The sequence below is a fragment of the Impatiens glandulifera genome, chromosome 3 (assembly GCF_907164915.1).
Source record: "Impatiens glandulifera chromosome 3, dImpGla2.1, whole genome shotgun sequence".
In the NCBI taxonomy this organism is placed as follows: domain Eukaryota; kingdom Viridiplantae; phylum Streptophyta; class Magnoliopsida; order Ericales; family Balsaminaceae; genus Impatiens; species Impatiens glandulifera.
The window spans coordinates 5207467-5233442 of record NC_061864.1 but is presented as its reverse complement, the minus strand read 5'-3'; the positions used below and the strand labels follow the sequence as shown (position 1 = coordinate 5233442).

The following is a 25976-nucleotide window of genomic DNA, read 5'->3' as shown; positions in this document are numbered from 1 at the left end:
GGCAAGAGAATGTGAGGCAAGCACCATCATGGGTAATTGCGGAGTGCATCAAACGTAAGTATATGGACCATCACCATGACCACATGCCTAAGAAAATAATGGAAGACATGCAGACAAATTATGGGTTTAAGCTGAAATATAATAAGGCTTAGAGGTCTAGGGAACAAGCATTAATGGCAGTGCGAGGAACAGTGGAGGAATCATATGGAAAATTGCCATCATATTTGTTCATGTTGGCGAAGAGTAACCCAGGTACCATAACTGACATTCAGACGGATGAGCATGGTCATTTCAGATATATGTTCATGTCTCTAGGCTGCTCAATCAGAGGTTTCAAGTATTGTCGTCCAGTATTGTCCGTCGATGCTAGTTTTCTTAAACACAAGATTGGAGGTCAATTATTGATTGCGATTGCATTGGATGCGAATGAACAACTATTTCCCCTTGCTTTTGGCGTTGTTGATTCGGAGAATAATAACTCTTGGACATATTTTATGCAACAATTAAGAGTGGCAATTGGATTAGTCCCGGATCTCGTCTTCGTATCTGATAGACACCCAAGTATTGCCAATGCTTTGTCCGCTGTTTTTCCAGAAGCACATCACGCGGCATGCACATACCACATCAAAATGAATATTATGGCCAAATTCAAAACCGATAATTGCCACGATGAGTTTGATATGGCTTCACGCGCATATACAGTTCCAAAGTTTCAACTCCATTTTGACAAGATCAAGACCAAGGACCCTCGTATTGCTGTCTATCTGGAAGAGATAGGAGTGGAGAGATGGAGTCGTGCATTTTTTCCTGGTTTTCGATACAATCAAATGACAAGCAATTACGCTGAGAGCTTTAATAGTCAGTGCAGAAATGCTAGGAAATATCCCATATCAACATTGGCTGAGTATTTACGAATCACACTACAAGAATGGTTTCATGATAGAAGAGAAAAAGCTTCTAACCACACAGAACATTTATCTCAATATTATGAAAAGTACTTACGTGAACAAGCCGAGAAGGCCAGATTCTACACCGTTAATCCGCTTAACAGATTCGAGTTTCATGTGAATGACGGTCAACATGATTTTCAAGTTGATCTCCAAACTCGAACTTGTACTTGTAGGGTATTTGATCTATCTGGTCTTCCTTGTAAACATGCCCTTGCTGCTGCCCGTTCTCGGAAAACAATTCCTTATGAGTACTGCTCAAGGTTAGAGAATTATTGCATTGTTTAATTCTAAGATTGAATTTATATAACTTAAATGTTTTTTTTTCAGGTTTTTCACAACTGAAGCATGGTGTATGGCATATGTAGATACATGTTATCCAGTTTGCGATGAAGGTTCTTGGGATATTCCAGAAAATATCAAGGAACGAGTTTGTCTAAAACCCCCCATCAAGGTTAAGAAGGGTAGGCCAACAACAAAGCGTAGGCCATCACAAGGTGAGCCTCGTAAGGAACAGAGACGGTGCAACTCATGTGGCGGTCGAGGCCATAACAGGGCAACATGCAAAGCAGTGATGCCTGCACCATCTACTTCAAGACAACAAGTGGCACAACCTTCACAACCTTCACAACCGTCACAATTGGAACAACCTTCACAATCTTCATCTTTGCCACATTCTCTAGACAATATTTCTTTTGGTTAAATTGTATCTTTTTGTTAAATTGTAAGTTTTTGCACCAACTGAATTAGTTACTATTCCATATGATGTTTTATATATGTAGGTGGTAGTTTTGTCCAGGTGGTATATGTGCAGGTGACTTTTTTTCTGTTGTAACAGATCTGATGTGCAGGTTCCCAAAGGCAATAAGTGGGGCTTGGGCCTTTGGGCGTGGGGCGTGGGCCTTTGGGCGTAGGGCGTGGGCCATTGGGCGTGGGGCGTGGGCCATTGGGCGTGGGGCGTGGGCCTTTGGGCGTGGGGCGTGGGACTTTGGGCGTGGGGCGTGGGACTTTGGGCGTGGGGCGTGGGACTTTGGGCGTGGGGGTTGGGCGTGGGGTTGGGCGTGGGCCTTTGGGCGTGGGGGTGTGGGCGTGGGGCGTGGGGTGTGGGCGTGGGGCGTGGGGTGTGGGCGTAGGGCGTGGGGGTAGGGCGTGGGCGTGGGGAGTGGGCGTGGGCGTGGGGAGTGGGCGTGGGCGTGGGGAGTGGGCGTGGGCGTGGGGCGTGGGGGTTGGGCGTGGGGGTTGGGCGTGGGCGTGGGGCGTGGGGTTGGGCGTGGGGGTTGGGCGTGGGGCGTGGGGTTGGGCGTGGGAGTTGGGCGTGGCGTTGGGCGTTGGGCGTGGGGTTGGGCGTTGGGCGTGGGGCTTGGGCGTGGGGGTTGGGCGTGGGCGTGGGGCGTGGGGGTTGGGCGTGGGGCGTGGGAGTTGGGCGTGGCGTTGGGCGTTGGGCGTGGGGTTGGGCGTGGCGTTGGGCGTTGGGCGTGGGGTTGGGCGTTGGGCGTGGGGCTTGGGCGTTGGAGCTTTACATATCATTTACTTGAATTAATTTAAGGTTTTGTTATACATATTACTGGAAAATCTCATTCATTTGAATCTAACAAAGACAACAATAATTAACTAATTTTAGAATGAAATTTAAAGCAAACAAAATAACTATTTATATTGAATTTAGATCAAGGGTCTACAATTTGATGGAATAACCTTACTGCCCATTTGTTTCTCCAAAAATTCATATTTTCAGTGACCACATTTGATATATCCAATGAGGCAGTAAGGTATTCCAAATGCATAATAGTAAAAACCCCACAGTCCCCACTTTTGGTTGTCTTTGGGACTATTGGGTGTGGTATTATGGAATATGGCATCGCATCCAATTTGATATGTGGAAACCTTTGTTTATCGCTCGTGCTGAACCCCTGTTCAAGCAAGTACGGAACCATTACACACATTGGTTCCAAGAATGTGTCATATTCATCCTTTGAGAACATATTCTGTTCGCAGTCATATACATATATGCACCAATCTTGTAGATGAATCTTGCACAGGACCCAGTGCTTCTGCTTTATGTTCAAGGGTACATATATCATATCAACAATATTCCAAGGATTACTTCCTTCACCAATTACGTATTCCATGAGATCGTCGAATTTGTAGCCTGCAGGATTCGGGGTGAACACTTCATAGCGATTATTCATCTTCTGAGATAAATTGGAGTCAGCAATTGAGAAATTTCTTGGATATGTCTTAGGGAACTCCTCAACCCTTCGTTTCAGTAGATGACAGATTTCATCTATCTCCTGCGAAAAAAATTATAGATTAAGCAAAATTATTAGGTGTAGAACAAAAGGTGGGGCTTGGGCGTTGGGCGTGGGGGTTGGGCGTGGGTAGTGGGCGTTGGGCGTGGGGGTTGGGCGTGGGGCGTGGAGGTTGGGCGTGGGGCGTGGAGGTTGGGCGTGGGGCGTGGAGGTTGGGCGTGGGGGTTGGGCGTGGGGGTGGGGCTTGGGCGTTGGGCGTGGGGGTTGGGCGTGGGGCGTGGGGGTTGGGCGTGGGGGTTGGGCGTGGGGGTTGGGCGTGGGGGTTGGGCGTTGGGCGTGGGGGTTGGGCGTTGGGCGTGGGGGTTGGGCGTTGGGCGTGGGGGTAGGGCGTTGGGCGTGGGAGTAGGGCGTGGGGCGTGGGGGTAGGGCGTGGGGCGTGGGGTTTAAAAAATAGAGAACAGAAATACTTACCGTATTGTGTAACCATTGTTGAGGCTTGAGCAATCTGTTGAATAAAGAACGATCTGCAGAGCAAGTCGTCAACTCCTTGAAATCCTTTGCATCACTCTTTAACCATTTCTTCAACTCCTTCATCTTTTCCTCGTCAATTCGTAACAAAGGATTAACCTTAACCGGATCATTTAGTTTAAACCCTTTCCCACCAGGGTCGGTGTATTCCCCCAATTGTTTCGACTTCTTCTTTCTCCGAAAACTTTTACCAACAAATTGTGAGGGAGTCAATTGTTTCACCTCTTTTTCCACCTCCTCTTTCTTCTCCTTTGGAACATGAGGCAAATCTTCTTCCTGCACAATCAAAAAATTAGATTAATATACATTGTGGAATTGGAATGTAGGGGGGAATTCCCATGTAGGGCGTGGTGCAATACCTTGTCATTCTTCTCAGCTTCCTTCTCAACCTCCTTCTCCTTCTCCACCTCCGCCTCCTTGTCTTTGTTCTCCTCCACCTCCACCTCCTTATTCCCCTCTACCTCCACCTCCTCCTCCTTATTCTCCTCTACCTCCTTATTCTCCCCCTCCTCCTTGTTCTCCTCCACCTCTTTATTCTCCTTGTTCTCCTTGTTCTCATGCACATCATCATTCTTCTCCTCTGAGCCATCAAAAACCAATTTGCGAGAGGTTTTTGGCGTGGGGGGCGAATCATCATTCTGCACAATGAAAAATCAGATTAATATATATACATTGTAGAACGTGGGGATTCGCACGTTCTATACCATACCTTGTCATTCTCCTCAGTCTTCTCGTCATTCTCGTCCTCCTCCTCAGTCTCCTCGTCCTCCTCCTCAGTCTCCTCGTCCTCCTCCTCAGTCTCCTCGTCCTCCTCCTCAGTCTCCTCGTCCTTCTCCAAAGTCTCCTCCTCCTCAGTCTCCTCGTCCTCGTACTCGTCCTCCTCCTCCTCATCGTTCTGCAAAATCAAAAATGAAATGAGATTAATATACATTTTGAGGTCTTGGGCGTGGGGGTTGGGCGTTGGGCGTGGGGGTTGGGCGTGGGGATTGGGCGTTGGGCGTGGGGATTGGGCGTTGGGCGTGGGGCTTGGGCGTGGGTGTGGGAGTTGGGCGATTGGGCGTTGGGCGTGGGGCTTGGGCGTGGGCGTGGGAGTTGGGCGTGGGGTTGGGCGTTGGGCGTGGGGTTGGGCGTGGGCGTGGGAGTTGGGCGTGGGGTTGGGCGTGGGGTTGGGCGTTGGGCGTGGGGGTTAGGCGTGGGGCGTGGGGGTTGGGCGTTGGGCGTGGGGTTGGGCGTTGGGCGTGGGGGTTAGGCGTTGGGCGTGGGGGTTAGGCGTGGGGCGTGGGGGTTGGGCGTGGGGCGTGGGGGTTGGGCGTGGGGGTTGGGCGTGGGGCGTGGGGGTTGGGCGTTGGGAGTGGGGGTTGGGCGTTGGGCGTAGGGATTAGGCGTGGGGCGTGGGTAGTGGGCGTGGGGCGTGGGTAGTGGGCGTGGGGCGTGAGACTTAGGCGTGTGGGTTTAGGGTGTGTACCTTTTTCGATTTCCTCTTCTCAGCCTTCCTCTTCTTGGCCAACTTCTCAGCATTCCTCTTCTTGGCCAACTCATCATCAATCTTCTTCTTTGACAAAATCGTCAGCCTCTCTCGCCTCTCCTTCCTCTCATTCCTCTTTCTTGTAATCTCATCATCATCCTCAGTCTTCTTCATCTTATCGTCATTCTTCTTCCTCTTAGAGTTCATCAACTCATCATTCTTCCTCTTCGTCCTATTCTCATTATCAACATCATCATTCTTCCTCTTCGTTCTATTCTCAACAAGTGTAAGATTATTATTCTTTCTCTTTGTCGTCCTCTTCTGAGTATCAATTGCAGCTGTACCTGCCTCTTCTTTTTCTTCTCCTCCACCATTCTTTTGTTCATTTCTTTGCCCCAATAATGTGATTATAAGTTGTTGATTGTCCTTCATGAGCTTGATTTCACTTTTAATGTCATTGACATCCTTTTTAATCTCATTCACAACATTTGTCAGCACATCAAGTTTGGCAGTTAAGTCTTGAGACACAGTTGGAATAGGAGTCGTCGCAGAAGGGATTGAATGAGAGGAGCTTTCTTGGCTAGTTTCACCACTAACTTCAGGGACCTTGGGACTAATATGTCTACTCTTCTTGGTCGGCGGTTTGGGAGTCCTTTCAAGTTTTTCTTCTTCTTCAAAAACCTCAATCTTTCTCTTCCTCGTATCACATCCAAAGAATTCATCATAAATGTTGTTTGTCATATCTTCAAAGTCGTCCCCAGAGTACATCCGCTTCTCCTCCGCAGACTCATGAATTCTTCTTCGAACAGTGCACTCCTGGATGGCTGTAGATACCTCAGGTCCGGTATAACTCCTAAAAGATTTATAGAGCACTATCCTTGGGCTTGTAAGATCATCTTCCGGTGTCTTTTCAGCAAAATTGGGGACGAATGTATCGATAAGCTCATAGGTCCACACTTGGAATGCTAGTGCGAACCCATGTATAGTATAAGCGACATCACATACGTCTTTCTTGTTCCAGTTTTTCTTCTTCAAGAGATATAATCCACGGAGGTATTTGATATCTTTGTCAATACCCTGCAGGGTAGCTCTGAAGGACACCTTTCCCCATGGAAATTGGAGGAACATCTCCATGTCTTCCACCATGTGAAAGATTCTTAAACTTATCTTCCTCCTGTTATCAGATGCGAACAGATACTGGTAAATGAGAAATATGAGCCCCATCTTCCATGAATCCTCCTTATCAGAGCATCCGACGAAAAGGTCTTCAAGCTCTTTCAGTTTAACATCTTTTTTACCCTTAAAATATTTGAGGACAAGGGGTGGACATTCTTCAACCTCCTCCACCAACGGAAATCTGCCAAAGTTGAGGCCTGTCACCAATGCATAATCCTTCATGCCCCAGCAGACCTCCTTACCTTTGACCATGAACCTTATCTCCTTCGAATTTGAACTGACTTTTCTGATAAGCATCTGATGGAGTATGGTTCCTGAAAATAATAATGTCGGGGCTTGGAATATAGACTTGAATTGGGTCTGCAAAGCCCTATCCAAAAGATCATGGTGAGTAAACCTCTCCTTTATCTTTGCCAAGCTAGGACCGGTGGATTTCCATGAAACACGACCATTAAAATCATTGAGAATGGTTTCCTTTGGTGCCATCTGCAAAAACAGTCATTAAAATCATAAACACAGTTTGGTTGATCAAAAACAATAAAATCATATTAATAATTGAAGCCCCACGCCCCACGCCTAACCCCCACGCCTCACGCCCACTACCCACGCCCAACGCCTAATCCCTACGCCCAACGCCCAACGCCCACGCCCAACCCCCACGCCTCACGCCCACTACCCACGCCCAACGCCTAATCCCTACGCCCAACGCCCAACCCCCACGCCCAACGCCCAACGCCCACGCCCACGCCCACGCCCCACGCCCCACGCCCCACGCCCAAGCCCAAGCCCCACGCCCCACGCCTAACCCCCACGCCCAACGCCCACGCCCAACGCCCAACGCCCAACCCCCAACGCCCAACCCCCACGCCCAACGCCCAATGTCCACGCCCACGCCCAACCCCCACGCCCAAGCCCCAACCCCCACGCCCAAGCCCAACGCCCCACGCCCAAGCCCCACGCCCAACGCCCAATCCCCCACGCCTAACCCCCACGCCCAACGCCCAAGCCCCCACGCCCACTACCCACGCCCAACGCCCAACGCCCCCACGCCCACTCCCCACGCCCCACGCCTAAGCCCTACGCCCCACGCCCAAGACCCACGCCCAAACCCATTCCCCACGCCCAACTTCCACGCCTAACGCCCAACCCCCACGCCTAATCCCTACGCCCCACGCCCAACCCCCACGCCAAGCCCTAAACCTAAACTAAAACCCTAAAACCCTAATGTTCACCACCCTAAAACCCTATACCAGCTAAGCAAAACATTCACAAACATTCATATTCATAATAAGCAAAACATGGAAAGCAAATATTCACAAACATTCTCAGCATTTCAAACTATATCAATCTTAGCATTTTCACCAATCTCAAGTATATCTAACTATTCAACAATCTAAGCACAATCTATATCAATGCACTGACATATCAACAAAGATACTTAGAGTAAAGATAGGAAAACGGCCAAGAACAAACCGAATATCCGAACCTAAACTATAAACCTCACTATTACAAACCGAACGAAGCTCCTTAGGGCACGAAAATATGACAAACAACAAACAATAAACCTAAACTATAAACCTAAACTAACCTCAAATGTCCGTTGGCTAGAAGTTCGGCTTGGCGATCGACGAATGGTTGGGCTTCTTGGCGAACGTCGGCGGCGGAGCTTGGCGTCGGCGGAGAAACGGAAACGGAACAAGGCTGGGGAGGTAGGTGACGGAGAAGAAGAAGATGAAGAGGAAAGCGGGGAGAAGGGGAGTGCAACGGTCGGGGGGAAAGGAAAGGGAGAAAGAGGAAAGCGGGGGAAAAGAAGAAAAGAAAAGAAAAGAAAAGAAAAGAAAAGAAAAGAAAAGAAAGAAAAAGAAAAGAAAAAAGAAAAAAAAAATATTGAAAAGGTTATTCAGGGGTATAATTGGAAAAAATTATAAAAAAAGGTTAAAAACAAAACCAAATTTAGTGAGGTTAAATTTCAAAATAGTTAAGTTTTTAGGGTCATATTATCAAATTTCCCAATAAATTGTAGGGTTTTAGCGTGGAAGGGGTTTTAGGTAGAAGAAACCATTTTTATTTACAGGAAGGTATCTAAGATAACGTTCCTTCTCTATCTCTCTCCTTAGAGAATGAGAATTGATAATTGTTTGATCACTACAATTACCAATCCTCAAAACTCCTGTCTTCTTCTTAGTAGAGCTTTCATACATTCCTTCAATGGCGATCCCTCAAAAGTGCCCTCACTATCTACTTCCTTTCTCTTCCATGCCGCATCAAAGTCAAGCAAAGGAGGAACAACAATCGGCTCAAGGCCTCACACTCTTCTCTGTTCCTTCCCGACCACCAGTAAGTCAAATTTCTCATATATATAGTGATTCGAGACTTAGGATTCATTTCCAATTACCTCATGTTGTTGTTCAGAAACGTCTGCCGGAGTGGAGGAGGAACAGGAAGTAGATGTTGAAGTGGCTGACGGCTACACAATTACTCAATTCTGTGATAGGATGATTGATTTATTTCTAAATGAGAAACCCAGAGCCAAGGATTGGAAGAAGTATTTGGTTTTCAGAGATGAGTGGAAGAAATACAGTGATAGGTTCTATAATCGATGTCAGTCTAGGGCTGATGCTGAGACCAATCCTCAATTGAAGCAAAAGTTTGTTTCTTTATCAAGAAAAGTTAAGAGGGTTGATAAGGAAATGGAAGTTCATGCTGAACTTGTTAAACAGATTCAGGATAATCCAACCGATATTAATGTTATTGTTGCCAGAAGGAGAAAGGACTTCACTGATGAATTCTTTCGCCATCTCAGTTTACTGTGGGAGACCAATGAAGGCTTGGAGGATCGCGATGGTATGTTATATGTATGTATGTTCTTGAATTCTATTTAGATCTTAATATATATATGCTATGAATTAATCATAAGATTGCATTGTTTGAAGAACAGCAATATCTAGATTGGGGACTAGGTGTTTGGCTGCTGTGTCTGCTTTCGACAATACACTGGAGATTGTGGACACATTCGATACTGCTCAAGAGAAATTCAATAGTATACTTAACTCTTCTTCAGTTGAAGTAGCTTGTGACAAGATTAAAAGTCTTGCGAAATCGAAACAGCTTGATTCTTCTTTGATCTTGTTAATAAACAGTGCTTGGGCTGCAGCAAAGGAATCATCTACCATGAAGAATGAGGTACTATTACTAGTTGAATACAAACCCCTGTTTTAGTCTTGATGTTGTTATCTCTTCTTTTCTTTTGTAGATTCTTTGTCCAGATGCATAGTTATTGCCTTGTTTAATCTTGGGTTTTTTTTTCCAAATTTTGTTTCCAAGCATAATCTCATCCAGATACTTATGAGAAATTTTTGAATTTGTGTTTGACTGAGTTTAGTTTCCAAACATAATCTCATTCATTTTTATCCTCTAGATACACAGATGAGAAACAACCCATAAATTTATGAGTCTGTCTATGAATGAGTTTAGTTTCCAAACATAATCTCATTCAGGATCTAGATTTATTATATCCAGGTGTTTCAAAACTTGTGTATTAGGCTTACTGTAAAAGATTAAAGTTTCAGACTATTTTCTTTGAATGATAACTTGTGTATGAGTTTAGTCTGTCTTTGAATGATAAATTTTACATGATCAATAAGGAATGTAAAAGATTAATGTTTCAGACTATTTTCTTGGCATCGGTAACCTAGGATTGCAATCTTTTGGTAGTAGACTTATTGATCATGTATATAATAATCCAGGTTAAAGATATAATGTATCATCTTTACAAAACCATGAAGAGCAGCTTGAGAACCATAGCCCCAAAGGAAATAAAGCTGCTAAAATATTTGCTGAATATAACGGATCCTGAAGACAGATTCTCAGCGTTGGCTACTGCTTTCTCTCCTGGTGACGAGCATCAATCCAAAGATCCAAGCGCAGTCTACACGTAAAATTTATTGATTGATTGATATTCAATTAATTCTCCTGATCTCTATGGTTTGATGTAATTTTTTTTCTTTTTTTTTTGTGGGAGACAGGACACCGAAGGAATTACATAAGTGGGTGACTATAATGCTGGATGTTTATCATCTTAATAAAGAAGAAACGGAAATGAGAGAAGTGAAGCAGATGAATCAACCAGTTGTTATAGAAAGGCTTATGATATTGAAGGAGACAATCGAAGAGGAGTACTTTGAATGTGACTATAAGACTAAGACTACTGCTGAGAGTGAGCCCGACGACTCAAACTCGATCTTCGAGAGTTAATTTGATGGTTTGTTTGATTTAGGAAAAACAATGGGGAAGATAGAGATGCATGTCATTTGTTTATGTTGTTTGTAGAATATATTATATGAAAGAAATGGGCTTATGTTTCTAGTTCTGTTATGTTCCTTCTGGGTACAATAATTTAAAGTGGTAGATTAAATTTCATTACAAGTTGTAAATTGGTAAAGTTTTGAATTTACAAATATTAGTTATATATTATTGTTAATTAATAAATATTAATAAACAAATTATGTTAAAAAAAATTATATTTACATTGAATAAATAATAATATTTTTTTAAATTTATAATATTATTTTAATTTTATATAAAACTGAAATTGTTTATAAACTTGTAAGATTTTATTATAAAAAATTTAAAGACTAGTTTAAATTTTTATATTTTGAATTTTTTTTAAAATTAATTTTAAAATATTTTAGTGAAAATTGAACTCGTAAATTTTAGTTTTTAGGGATTTTTATTTCTACATTTGATATATCTTAAGTCTTAACTAGTTCTTTTTAATGTAGTAAATATAGCACGATTTCTCACTTTAACTTAAGACGTTTTTAGTAAAAATCGAATCGTGAATTTTGTTTTCTTAAGCATGATTCTTGACACTTGAGTAGTTGAGTTAGATTATCCTAATAAAATTTTAATTTATACAGCAAGCAAATAGATTAATTTAATATTATTAAATATTAATAAGAGTAAATTAGAATGAAAGAGTAAAATATAAACCAATCTTGAATGAAATGAAATCTTTAATCCCAAATTGAATGTACCAGTATTTAAAATGATGGTACATGAAAATTGGAATAGATAAATAATTTCATCCAACACCTTGAATACTTACTTTTGTTTTGGGCTAGTTTGATTGAGCTTATTCTCAATTTATTGACGACAGCTTATTCTCAGATTTACCTGATGTTAGCTTATTTAATTGTTAAGTTTTGGCATGTTTGATTCAGCTTATATGTTCAGCTTATTTATTTTTTTTTATTTATAATATTATTTAATAATTAATATTATATATATATATTAATTTAATTTTAAATATTAATAGATGATTTAAATTAAAAAATAATATATATTTCAAAATAAATTATATTAATATATTAATTTTTATAAAAAAAAATTATTAATACATAATTTTAAATATTAATAAATTACTTAATTTAAAAAATAATATATTCTAAAATAAATGATGAAAAATAATAATTTATTATTATATATATTTTCACACTCTCCCTTTGCTCTAATTTTTTAATTGTCCATTTATTTTCGAGCTCTCTCATCCTATTCGTATTATAATTTATTTCAATTATAATTCGATACTTTTGAATAATTAAAACTAGTTTAATTTTTAAAACTATAATTTATAAATTAAAAAAATAATAATGTATTTATATTTTTATATTTTACTTAATTATTTTATATATTTAGGTACATATATTATAAATAATAAATAAAAATATATTTAAATGTATGTTTTTTTATTATAATAATTTTATATAAATATATAAAAAATTATAAATATATGGAATAGATGAGAGAAAATGAATAAAATGATTAGAGAGAGATTAAATTGATGAGAGAATGAATAAAATGACTAGAAATATGAATGAAATAGACTAGGGAGAATGAATAAAAAACTATTTAAAATTGATAAGAGAGAAAAAAGCTGAAATTATAATCTTAAACGCTGAAATTATAATTTTAAAAGTGAGGAGGGAGGTCGAGAGAAAATTGAGTTTAAACGCAAAAGTGTGTTTGATTATAATTTTTTGCGTGAACTTATTACGCAAAGTTACTGTAGCAGCTTATTACGCAAACGCTCAAACTCAAAACTCAGCCTATAAACCCTAAGTTTGTATATAGAAAGTACAGTAATAAATTATAAATATTTCCTAATAATTGTACTTACCTCATGAAATAAATTAATGGTTGCTTGACCATTATTACATCAATAATTATTTATTTTGTCTTAGGATCTTATTATTAAAATTATTAAAATAACACTATTTGATTCTTTATAAAACACTATAATATTTAAAAACCCAAAAAATATATTTGTTTACCCCCAATTAATTTAAATAAATTATTTTTACATCTGAAACACAAAATTTTAATAAAATCTAGCTTTATATTTATGAGGCTAGAATGAAAGAGGAATCTAATAGATGTGTATTTGTACTCAAGTGAGTTTGACTACTAGCTTCATCTGGAATTCAAATTTGGTCTGGATTTTATTTTCAGATATCAAAACGCCCACACTTCATCAAATGCATTATTGACACTGCTAAATCAATTAGGCCCTAAATATATATTATTATCCTTAAAAGATGGTATAACTTTTTTTTTTTTTTTAATCTAGTAATCATTTGACTATTAGTTAGGCTAGATTTTAATTATATTTTTCTTTTATTAATATGTGACGAGAAATATGATCAGATCAAGATCAAGATCTACGACTATCATGAATGGATTTTCAGAAGAGTATGAATCGATGATACGCACTCTTACGTCGGTTAAAGATGTATCGTTTGATGAGATAACCATTGAGTACAGATAGGGAGCGAAAAAAAATGACAAGAAAGTCTAAAGAAATGATGTGTCATTTCTTGAGTGATTTGAAAATTTAATAGGAGAGATAATTTTCAGATTTTCAAATTTTCAAACCACTCAGGAAATGACACATCATTTCCCTAGACTTTCTTGTCAATTTTTTCGCGCTCTCTATCATTACTCGATAACTATTATACTTCTTAATCATGAAAATCGGCTGAATTATTTCAAAAAAAAAAAATTTGAAAATATTTCAGCTTTTTTTTGGTGTTAACGGGGCTCACCGTGGAAGGAGAGAATCGAAAATCACGGTTGCAAGATCTCGTCAAATATCTTGAAATATCTTGAAATGAGTATTACTCATATGGTCATGGTCCACCATCTGCAAATTTGAATTCATCCGAACATCCGTCACCTACTTCTAATCACTCATATGGCCATCATCATCAACCTATCACAGTAAAAGTAATTATCCATCACCTACTTCTAATCACTCTATGATCCACCATCATCAACTATCACACTAAAAGTAATTATGTTATTGACACACCATCTAACAAACAGGCAGCAACCCAAAGTTCTCATTCTAAAACCTTGTTCAGTTATGGTTTTTACAAGAGATAAATTATATGAAAGAAATGGGCTTATGTTTCTAGTTCTGTTATGTTCCTTTTGGGGACAATAATTTAAAGTGGTAGATTAAATTTTATTAAAAGTTGTATTCACTAATATTAGTTATATATTATTATTTAATTAAAAAAAATTATGTTAAATAAATTTTTAAAATATTATTATAATAGATTTAAAATTTTAAAGAACTAGTTTAAAAGTTTATATTTGGGATTTTTTTTTAATTTAATTTAAAGATATTTTCAGTGAAAATAGAGTTAGTAAATTTTGTCTTTTAGGAGCAATTTTGTTTACTTTAATTTTAATTTAGTAAATACAACTCTATCTCCCTTAGTAAAATTTGAATCCATGAATTTTGTTTTCTTAGAGATCATGCTTATAACAACGGGATTGAGGTAGTCTGGATGTAATAGATGTAATTTAAGAGGCATAATTCTTTTACTTGAGCTATATTAGTAAGTTTTAAAGTCTGTATATAATTTAAGTGGCTTGATTCTCCATTAGTAAGTTTTTATTTAAAACATTTTTTTAATGTAAATCAAACTCTTAATTTTTAATTTATTGTAACAGACGCAATTCTTTACTTGTGTTATATGTTAATTGGGGGTGAAGTATATTTAAATTAATTTGATATTATTAAATATTGATAATAGTAAATCAGAATGAAAAGTAAAGATTCGTTTCAAATTATTTAAATGAGAGATGATAATGATTGGTAAATTAAATTTGGGAGTGAAAATGGGAAGGGAATAACTTGACATGTAATATCAAAAAAATAATAATAATTTTTTTTTTATCACTTTTATCTTTTTTTCGTCCAGTCATATAATGACATATTATTCTTTATTTTAAATTTTCTCCCTTATCACTCTTCTATTTAAATAATTTGGAGAAAGAAAAATTAAATAATTGAATGATTTTGAAGAAATGATGCTCTTTTTTTTGTAAAAATACTTTAAGTGTATTGATATATATAAAAAAATATATAAAAATAATTTAAAATAAAAAATATTTTAATATTTTGGTGAATGAATTGAGTGATTTAATAAAAGAGAAAAGAAATAAAGTGATGCTTGATTTTTTGGATTATTAAAATAACCCAATCCAAACACGGCCTTACTTTTATTTGTATACAAGAAGTACCATTATTAAATTTCTTAATAATTGTACTTTCCCCTGATATAAATGAATGGGTTGCTTGACCATTATTACATCAATTCAATTTCTTAATAATTGTACTTTCCCCTGATGGATATAAATGAATAGATTGAGTGACCAATATTACATTAATTAGAATTTTTTTTTTTAAATGTACACAAATAAGAATAAAAATAAAATAAATTATAATAATATTTATTTAATATTTAAAATTATTAAAATAAAAATATAACGCTATCATTCCACCTTTTATTCACTTCGATAAAATAACTTATTTTTTCTTACATTTTTTATTACATATTTTTTTCGAATGAATTTTTCATCTCGTGATTTTACACTTTCACTATCAATCAAATATTTAATTCATATTTTTTAATAATTAGCATCGTGACCTCAAACTTTGGTCAATCAAATATTTGATTCATATTTCTTTAACCACTTTCAAATGATACTGGTCTATTATCCCTCGGCAAACCACATCATCACACATGGTTAAAGGTTGTACTTATTTTGTTAAGTTGCAAGTTCAAAACATACAAATATCATTTTTTATTTTATTTTTAACCATTTTAAGTTTATGGGCGGGTCAACCCACAATCCGACCCAAATATCCATTTACTCTCACATAAATATTCAAATTAACCACAACTCTCGACCCGGAAATCCGGACACTTTAAAAATTAAGCATCATTATATATATAGATTAGTTCGTTAAAAATTTGAACTTTTATTGTTAAAATGTCTCGCATTAATCAAATTTGGTGTTGAATCTTAAATATAAAGTGTTGTTAGCTTAGTTGGTTAAAGGATTGTATTTATTTTTGTTAGATTGTAAGTTCGAAACATAAAATAACATTTTTTATTTTATTTTTAACCATTTTAAGTTTATGGGCGGGTCAACCCACAATTCGACCCAAATATCCATTTACTCTCACATAAATATCCAAATTAACCACAACTCTCGACCCGGAAATCCTGACACTTTAAAAATTAAGCATCATTATATATATAAATTAGTTCGTTAAAAATTTGAACTTTTATTGTTAAAATATCTCGCGTTCATCAAATTTTTGTTGAATCTTAAATATAAAATATTGTTAGCCTAGTTGGTTAAATGGTTGTACTTGCTTAGTTAGGTTGCAAGTTTGAAACGTACAAATAACATTTTTAATTTTATTTTTAACCGTTTTAAGTTTATGGGCGGGTCAACGCACAATCCGACCCAATATCCATTTACTCTCACATAAATATCCAAATTAACCACAACTCTCGAACTGTAATCCGGACACTTTAAAAATTAAGCATCATTATATATATATATAGATTAGTTAGTTTAAAATTTAAACTTTTATTGTTAAAATGTCTCGCGTTCATCAAATTTGGTGTTTAATATTAAATATAAAGCGTTGTTAGTTTAGTTGGTTAAAGGGTTGTACTTATTTTGTTATGTTGCAAGTTCAAAACATATAAATAGCATTTTTAATTTTATTTTTAACCGTTTTAAGTTTATGGCCGGGTCAACCCAAAATCCGACCCAAGTATCCATTTACTCTCACATAAATATTCAAATTAACCACAGCTCTCGACCCGGCGATCCGGACACTTTAAAAATTAAGCATTATTATATATAGGGCAAATTACCTGGGCGGCCCTTGAATTACCTCGATCGCTCACTTTTGGCCCTCAAATTAATTTTTGAAACAAATCGCCCTTCAACTTTTATAAAGGTCACTAATGGCCCTTCCGTCAACTTTTTAGTTGAACATATCGGCTTAAGCTTAAAATATTTTTTTTATATATTATCTTTAATCTTATATTTTATATTTATATATAATTATTAAATCGTTTATATATAATATTATATATATATATATATTATCAAATTTTATATTTATATAATTATTAAATCTTTTATATAATATATAAATAATATATATATATTATTTATTTTAATCTATATTTATATAAAATAAAGTTTAAAATAATTTATATAATAAATATATATTATCTTTAATTAATTTATATAATATATATTTTAAAAAATAATTCTAGTGCTAAAAATAATTGAGTAATTAGAAGATTATCATTACTTTTAACCTTTCAAATTATTTTTTAAAATATATATTCTATAAATTATATAAATTTATATATATATATATATATATATATATATATAATTAATGATTAGAGATAATACATATAATTTATTTTTAAATTTTATTTTATATATATATATAAATAAAAGTAAATAATATATATATATATATATATATATATATAAGAGATTTAATAATTATATAAATATAAAAATTAATAATAAAAGATATATATATATATATAATATTATATATAAGCGATTTAATAATTATATATATAAATATAAAAAAATAAAATTAAAGATAATATATAAGAAAATATATTTTAAACTTAAGCCGTTATATTTAACCAAAAAGTTGACGGAAGGGCCATTGGTGATCTTTTTAAAAGTTGAAGGGGCGATTTGTTTCAAAAATTAATTTGAGGGCCAAAAGTGAGCAATTGAGGTAATTCGAGGGCCGCCCAAGTAGTTTGCCCTTATATATATATAATATCTTATCATTAAAATTATTAAAATAACACTATTTTATATTTTATAAAACGTTATAATGTTAAAAAACCAAAAAAAAATATTTATTTATCCCAATTAATTTAAATAAATCATTTTTACATCTTTTGAAACACAAAATTTTAATAAAATTTAGCTTTATATTTATGAGGCTAGTATGAAAGAGGAATCTAATATATGTGTACTTGTACTCGAAATTAAGTTTTTAAAATATTGAGTACTTTTAAAATTTTAAGTTTTTCCATTATACATAAGGTTAATGAGTCTGATTTTAAGTTAAACTCTTATATAGATAAATTTTTACGATTTTAAATTTATGATAATAAGATTTTACGAGTTTGTAAATAATTTTGATTTTATGTTTAAAAAATAAATTTATATTTAAAAATTAAAACATAAAGTTATTATTTATTATAATAAATTAATTAATATAATTGTTTTTTATGTATATTTTTTTATAGTGTTATTTATTTATTATTATTTTTTAATTAATTTTATATTTAAATATATAAAATTTTAAAATTAACTAAATATAAAATACTTAATTATATATAAATAATAATATTATATAATAATTATTTTTTAAAATTAAACCTTAAGATTTTAAATAAATTATAGATTTTACGAGTTTATAATTGCCCAACGATATTACATCATAAACTCTCAATTTTGACAACCTTATTCTGAAGTGAGTTTGAAAGTACAATTCACTTCATTTGGAATTCACTTTTGGTCTGAATATCAAAACGCCCACACTACATAAAATGCATTATTGACACTACTAAATCAAACAGGCCCTTAATATTAATATATATTATTATCCTTAAAATATAGTATTACTATTTTTTTTTATCTATTCACTTATATTAATTCAAATTATAATCATAATAGTAATCATAATATACATATAATTCAAATCATTAAAACAAACACTCTAAAACTATATAAACAAATTATTGGCCTAATCTTCTTCTTTTAATAAAGAGTTATTATTACTTTAAGTTAATTAATTACTTGGCATCATTTTAATATATATATATATATATATATATATATATATTTAAATAGTTTATATGTATTTTAAAAGTAAAATGAATATAAAATATTACGATACATTAGGAGAAAAACAACATATATTTTGTTGGTTTCTCTACTTTACAACTTGATCGTGTTGGATCTGTTTTTTATAATAATAATAATAATAATAATAATAATAATAATAATAATAATAATGATGATAATGATAATGATGATGAGAAAAGTGATTTATTTAAGTACCAAAATATCTTTATAGTAGAAACTAGCTAGAAAGTGGATGTCTTTATTAAAAAAAAATGAATTGGTTGTCGGAACACTTCCTTTTAAATATATATATATATATATTTCAATGGCTAATATTTAAGCTGACCTTGAATGGTTTGCATGAGATATTTAAATAGACCTTAAATTTTAAAACTTACAAAAATTTCCCTAAAACATTGGGATCAAATAAAGAAAATTGACGATTTTCATTAAAAAGAAATAAAGATCTGTGAATGAGATATTAAAATTATGATTTTTTTTTGTTACCGCATCTTAAAAATCTTAAAGAGATCATACTCTAAAAAAGCTCTTTTTGAAATATATATATATATATGATGCTTAATTTTTAAAGTGTCCGGATTACCGGGTCAAAAGTTGTGGTTAATTTTGATACTTGGGTCGGATTATGGGTTGACTCGCCCACAAACTTAAAAAGGTTAAAAATAAAATAAAAAATGCTAGAGGTATGTTTCAAATTTACAACCTAACAAAAACAAGTACAACATTTTAACCAACTATGCTACTAAGACTTTATATTTTAAATTTAACACCAAATTTGATAAACGCGGGACGTTTTAACATTAATATAAGTTCAACTTTTTAAATAACTAATCTATATATATATATATAATGATGCTTAATTTTTAAAGTGTCCGGATTGCCGGGTCGAGAGTTGTGGTTAATTTAGATATTTGAGTCGGATTGTGGGTTGACCCGTCCATAAACTTAAAACGGTTAAAAATAAAATTTAAAATGCTAGAAGTATGTTTCGAATTTGCAACCTAACAAAACAAGTAAAACCCTTTAACCAACTAGACTACTAAGACTTTATATTTTAAATTAAACACCAATTTTTGATGAACGTGGGACGTTTTAACATTAATATAAGTTCAACTTTTAACTAACTAATCTATATATATATATATGATGATGCTTAATTTTTAAAGTGTCCGGATTGCCGGGTCGAGAGCCGTGGTTAATTTGGATACTTGGGTCGGATTGTGGGTTGACCCGTCCATAAACTTAAAACGGTTAAAAATAAAATTAAAAATGCTAGAGGTATGTTTCAAACTTGCAACCTAACAAAAACAAGTACAACCCTTTAACCAACTAGGCTACTAAGACTTTATATTTTTAATTCAACACCAAATTTGATGAACGCGGAAAACGTTTTAACATTAATATAAGTTCAACTTTTTAACTAACTATATATATATATAATGATGCTGAATAAATTGATACTTGGGTCGGATCGTGGGTTGACCCACCCATAAACTTAAAAGGGTTAAAAATAAAATTAAAAATATTATCTGTAATTTTTTTTCATATTTTTTTAATATTATTACTCGTAATTGTTTTTCACAGTTTTTTATATTATTGCCCGTATAATGCACGTGCTAAATATTAGTTTAACATATCGTCAATGTCAAGATGAAGGAGATGAGCAAACATGATGTTTTTATTACAAGTAATTAATGAGTTTTTCTTTATTGTTCCTTCAATTCTACCTATTTTATTTGAAATATTCTGAAATTAATTAAACTTTATCATATATAAACATTAATTATTTAATTTTAAATAATGATGTTAATATATAACAAGATAACAACTCCAAAGTGTATAAGAGAAACTTCCTGACAATGACATTTGAACAAACTCATTCTAATAATTCATATGAACTTGTTTGATGTGAATTATTTGAAAATCTCACCAAACATCATTAAAATACTTTATTTTATATTATTTAAAAATATTAAATTTAAAGACATTTTTTAGTAATTTCTTTCAAATAATTTACTTTTTTATTAAACAAAATATTTATTTTCAATAACCCAAGAATCTAATTTCAAACAAAACCTAAAAGAATGAGTATAATTATTAAGCATATAATACAAATTGAAGGACCATGTAAAATTTTGACTTTAAGAAATTTCCTCCCAAACTTAACTAATTTTGAATAATTTTGTTAAATATAAATTATTAAAAGAATATTTGAATAAATTGATACATTTCTTAGGTAATTTCGTAATTAAACTCAATGCGTACTATTTCATGACATTTGGTAGTACGTACTGCTAAATATCTGTTTTCATTAAAAAAAAAAAAAAATCTGTTTCAGTTTCTTTATTAATCTCTCTCTCCTATCTTCATCGTTCCGAGAAGAGAACTGAAGCTCGATCAAGCTTTCTGGTAATAGTTTACTTTGATCATTTCCTTTTCTTGTTTTTACTTTTCATTACTCCATCGCAAAGATTCTCAATAAGATGATTAGTGTTGTTGATTTTGTTTAACATGATCGGAAATGAATACAGTAATTGTTTATATTATATATATATAGACGATCAACGATCACTGTTTCATGTAGTTGATTTTGAATCATATATGTTTGTTTAGTTGAATTGATTGTGCGATCTTATCAGATAGACTGGTTGGAGAGATGGAATCGGAGTTAGAATGGGATAAAGCGCAGAAAATTGAGATAAGCGTGGATATTCTTACTGTTGCCAAAAAGCATCTTCTCTTTTTGTCTACTGTAGATAAAAACCGTTGGCTCTATGAAGATTCTATTATAGAGAGGGCTATTTACAGGTGATTAATCAATCGTCTTTCATTTAGTTTCATATTTTAGGGAAAATGTTAAACCTAAGACATTTTACAGGTATAAAACATGTTGGCTCCCTTTGCTTGCGAAATTTTGTAAGTCCAAGGATTTTACTCAAGGACCTTTGGTTGTACCTCTTGACTGTGAATGGGTTTGGCACTGTCACAGGCTCAATCCAGTAGGTTTTTTTTCTATTCAGATTTTGTTTTTTTTACCTTTATCTTTTTCACTTAATCCTTTTGGTTTGGATATTCAGGTTAGATACAAATCTGACTGTGAGAAACTATATGGTGGGATTCTTGACAATGAAAATGTTTTATCGTCTATTCAACAAGATGTATCAGCAACTGAAACTGAGAAAATCTGGAGTGAACTATATCCCAATGAACCTTACCTCCTTAATCATCTTTCTGAAGTATCTGTCCCTATGGAAGATGTTTCTGATGCTGCTAACTACACCACATATGATCTTCTTTCTGGTATCAAAAGGCAAATCCCATTCTCTTATCAGGTAAAATCGACTTTTTAGTTTAAACCAAATTTGTTCTTTAATCATTTTGCACAACTTATTTTTTTCCTTTGTCTTGGTAACAACAGGTATCCAAACAGCACATGAACTACGATCTTTTTCTTGAGACAGCCATTGCTAGATACAAAGGATTTCTGTATCTAATCAAGTCGAACTGGGAGAAATCTGTGAAATGCTTTTGTGTCCCAACTTATGACATTGATCTAATATGGCACTCTCATCAATTAAATCCGGTTTCTTATTGTAAGGATTTGGTAAAAACACTTGGTAAGGTGTTAGAGCATGATGACACTGATTCAGACAGGTCAAAAGGGAAGAAGTTAGATACTGGATTTTCTGAAACTACCAAGCAGTGGGAAGAAACATTTGGTTCAAGATATTGGAGAGCCGGGGCAATGTACAGAGGCTCGACTCCATCTCCTGTTACTACTATTCCTTATAAGTCCAATAGTTTGAAAACAAAGGATGTTGAAATTACTCAACATGAGAAAATTACATCCATTTCAAAGGTTGTCATGTCAGTGGAGGTAAATAACTATTCTTTAAATGCTTGGGGCTCGTTTGATGTAGGGTTGTTTTTTTAAAATAATCTGGTTTTTGAAAGAAAAAATACTTGTTTGATGAAAAAGTTGATTATTTGGAATAAATGACTAAAATATATTTTCTATGAGGGTAATTTGTTTTTTTTTTTTTTATAATTTGATTAATTAAATTGATTGATGTTATTTGGATTAAATTCAAATAACCCTTCAGGATTTGGCTCAAGGAGTTTTCATTTTTATTAATTTTAGGGTTCTCTGAATCTTAACCAAACAATCTCCAAAACTACTCATCATTCATATCATTGAAATCATTAACCAAAATACCTTCTACTTTTATTTTTAAATAATTATTTTTTCCCATCGTAAATTTATACTCTTAATGTTTTTTTTTCACAAATAACCTACATCAAGCAAGGTTATTTGGAAATCGCCACTTGTTTATCCAAATAACCTTCGATCAATCGAAGTCACAGATCATTGAAACCACAAGGAAATGCAATGTAGAATTATTGATTTAGATTTATAATTTCATATAATTTTTTCCCAGATCATGTTAGAGTTCGTTGCAGTGAGAAACTTACCTGAAGGACAAAAGGGAAGTATTTCAGTCATGTTTAGAAAAACACAGCCTGACAATATCTTTAATGCCAAGAGAAGACTCAATATTATGTCTGAGTATGGGCAGAAACAGGTGGCTTTATTCCAGTGCGAACCTACTGGAAATCTCATATTTGACCTCGTAGCTCATTCTTCATCCAAATTGCCAATTCCAAAGGCGGTTAAAACCATCGGTTCCACTTCCATCTCCTTGGAGGAACTTGTATCCTCACCTTCAACTCTATACTTTGAAAAATGGCTTGAGCTTGAGCCCAGTTCTGGCATTATTACGCAGAAGTCAAAGCCATTTGGTCTTTTGGTTGCCCTTTCGTTCACACCACCAACATCAGAACCATATAGTTTTAACATGGTCCGATCACGTTCCTTTACAAACAGTTCTTGCTTTTTCCCACTTCCTAAGAGGGTTCAGTTCACTAAGAGTTGGACACATATTGTTGATGAATGTGGTGGTGAGATCATCAGCCTGCAGATGAGGTACTACTACACATTCACATTTTTGCTCATAGTTTACTTTTGAAGCATTAACTTGTGACAATACTTGATATAGAAATATTACATAGGGAAACTGCAATTTCAATTGAACAGTGGAATTTCCTTTTTTACAAAGGGTGAAATCATTGTTTTCAATACTGAATAAACCAAATGCAAAATTCTAAATTTTTAGTACTTGATATGAAAATTGATTTAATAAAATGTGGTATTAGTGTTGAAAATGATTTAAAATTACTAGTTTACCCTTATCGATGAATTTACAAGGTTAAATTGTCTTTTGCCGACTCTTACTTTATAGCTTAATTTGAGCTTCATATAAATAATTAAGTAATTTTAAATTAAAAAAATTAAATTTACTTAATTGGAATAAGCACTATAAGTTTCTTGGAAATCAATCAGAGCTTCACAAAGCAATGAATCATAATTTAGTAGCGTGAAAGTTGATGATCTTGTTTTAATTATTTTCCATGGATGATAGTTATGTAATTGTTTGTTACAAATCCCTACCTTTGTATATCCTAGGGATAAAAAAGAAACTAAAGGGTCGAACAACTTCAATATGAGCAAAGAGGTTGTTGGCATTACCAAATCTGGTGAGACTCAACATCTTGCTGAGTTTAACGGGTCAGAGTGGTCTTTGCTGGACTATAAATGGTCTTTTCAGCTTCAGAAGGGATCTCGTGCACATGGTGATCTCATTGACCTCAAAGGACATAGGATGGTAAGTTACATCCATTTATTTCGAGTTAGTAAATTTGAGTTTGGCGAACCTTTTCTGACTTGAAAATAAAAATATGTTTTGTTTATGAAAATTGGAAGGTTACTGCCATGTCTTTGGGAAGTTGTTTCAGCTAACCCACTATTTGGAAACAATTACTATTATCCCTGCATTGCTTAGAGCTTGTTTGATGTAGGATTTTTTTGGGAAAATGATGAAAAAATATGTTATTTGTGCTAAATGACTTAAAATATCCTGTGTTTAATATTTACAATATTATATAAAAAAAATAAAGTAAGTGTATATGTCATTTTGGTTGAATATTTGAATGATTTAGTTGATGAAATGATCAAAATGATGAGATAAGAAATCCAAATAACTCTTCATCAAACAAGAGTGTAACTCTCGTGTATGATTCGTTTGAACAGATCAAATGGTTCACTGGACGTAGATTGGAATATCAACCGAAAACCTGCACAAACAAAAGAAGTGAACAAGAGTTCATCACTGTTGTGGAGTTCTCTGCAGCTGATCCATATGGCAAAGCAGTAGCATTGTTTGATTTGAAATGTGGATCGTGCAAGGTAACTTATCTTTATTTCAATATTTAGAAATTCTACACACGATTTTTATGTATGAGTTTGTTTATATTTTTGGTGGAATAGGTGAATGAGGAATGGTTTGTATTGCCTGGTCTGGTGTTGGCTTTTATCCTTGCTAACATTTGGAAAAAGGAAGGATACAATAACGACGACAATAATAACATTAATAGCCTGGTGAATTGTGAAGAGAAACTGGCAGATGCGGAACCTCTCATTAAAGAAGAGGGCAAGTTAACAGAACTTGCTCCGACTGCTCCTCAAACGGAGGAAACAGAACTGAAAGCTGAAATATCTATAGTGGGAACAGAAAATTGTGGCGGTTGTGGAGGTTGTGGTGCAGGATGTGGCGGTTGTGGAACTGGAGTGAAGAGCGGCAGTTGTGGAGGCTGTGGTGGAGGTTGTGGCGGTTGTGGAACTGGAGTGAAGAGTGGTGGTTGTGGAGGGTGTGGTGGAGGTTGCGGGGGCTGCGGTGGAGCTTGTGGTGTTAATATGGAAAAGGGTGGGAAATGTAGCGGCTGTGGAGGTGGCTGTGGTGGATGTGGCGGTTGTGGGGGTGGTGTCCGGGGTGGTGGTGGGAAAGTAGCTGCAGTCAACTAAAAAATAATGAATGAAGTTTGTTTGTTTGTTTATTTGTGTGTTGTATGTTTGACATATAATATATATGGCTGTCATGAAGCATGTATCTTATTATTAACATGTGGCCAATGTATGTATGGGAACTCAAAAGTTGGTTGCATTTGTCTTTCATTAACAATCAATAATATGTGTTGTAAGTTGCAGTGTTCAATATTCTACTGTTCCTTTTTTTATCATTAAGATTTCAGAAAAACCAAAAACTCAGTTGGTCGGTGAAAGCAAAATCAAAAAAATGAAGAAAATTGACAACTAATCTAGTTAGATGTCAATTTAAAGTGTTATAATCGAGATAGATGTCAATTTAAAGTGTTACAAGTCATAATCGAGATAGATGTCAATTTAAAGTGTTACAAGTCAA

The 25976-nt window shown here is 34.4% G+C and overlaps 2 protein-coding genes across 2 annotated transcripts; both read left to right on the top strand.

Moving 5' to 3' along the window:
- The first annotated feature begins 8425 nt into the window (after nt 1-8425).
- LOC124929466 (uncharacterized protein At4g37920) lies at nt 8426-10730 on the top strand. The gene is made up of 5 exons (XM_047469833.1): nt 8426-8702; nt 8778-9209; nt 9304-9548; nt 10112-10299; nt 10391-10730. The coding sequence occupies exons 1-5, from the start codon at nt 8486-8488 to the stop codon at nt 10617-10619; spliced, it is 1311 nt and encodes a 436-aa protein (XP_047325789.1). The 5' UTR covers nt 8426-8485; the 3' UTR covers nt 10620-10730.
- A 10222-nt stretch (nt 10731-20952) lies between these two features.
- On the top strand, nt 20953-25769 carry LOC124928844 (glycine-rich domain-containing protein 1-like). Its single transcript, XM_047469096.1, has 9 exons — nt 20953-21069; nt 21300-21468; nt 21539-21659; nt 21738-21992; nt 22079-22537; nt 23100-23644; nt 24185-24383; nt 24809-24964; nt 25046-25769. The coding sequence occupies exons 2-9, from the start codon at nt 21317-21319 to the stop codon at nt 25577-25579; spliced, it is 2421 nt and encodes an 806-aa protein (XP_047325052.1). The 5' UTR covers nt 20953-21069; nt 21300-21316; the 3' UTR covers nt 25580-25769.
- The last annotated feature ends 207 nt before the right edge of the window (nt 25770-25976 follow it).

Coding starts and splice junctions, on each gene's coding strand:
- LOC124929466 (XM_047469833.1), top strand. CDS start 8,486: ATGAGAATTGATAATTGTTTGATCACTACAATTACCAATCCTCAAAAC. Junction 8,703..8,777: donor CTGTTCCTTCCCGACCACCA/GTAAGTCAAATT, acceptor GTTGTTGTTCAG/AAACGTCTGCCGGAGTGGAG. Junction 9,210..9,303: donor AGGCTTGGAGGATCGCGATG/GTATGTTATATG, acceptor TTTGAAGAACAG/CAATATCTAGATTGGGGACT.
- LOC124928844 (XM_047469096.1), top strand. CDS start 21,317: ATGGAATCGGAGTTAGAATGGGATAAAGCGCAGAAAATTGAGATAAGC. Junction 22,538..23,099: donor AGGTTGTCATGTCAGTGGAG/GTAAATAACTAT, acceptor ATTTTTTCCCAG/ATCATGTTAGAGTTCGTTGC. Junction 24,384..24,808: donor ACCTCAAAGGACATAGGATG/GTAAGTTACATC, acceptor TCGTTTGAACAG/ATCAAATGGTTCACTGGACG.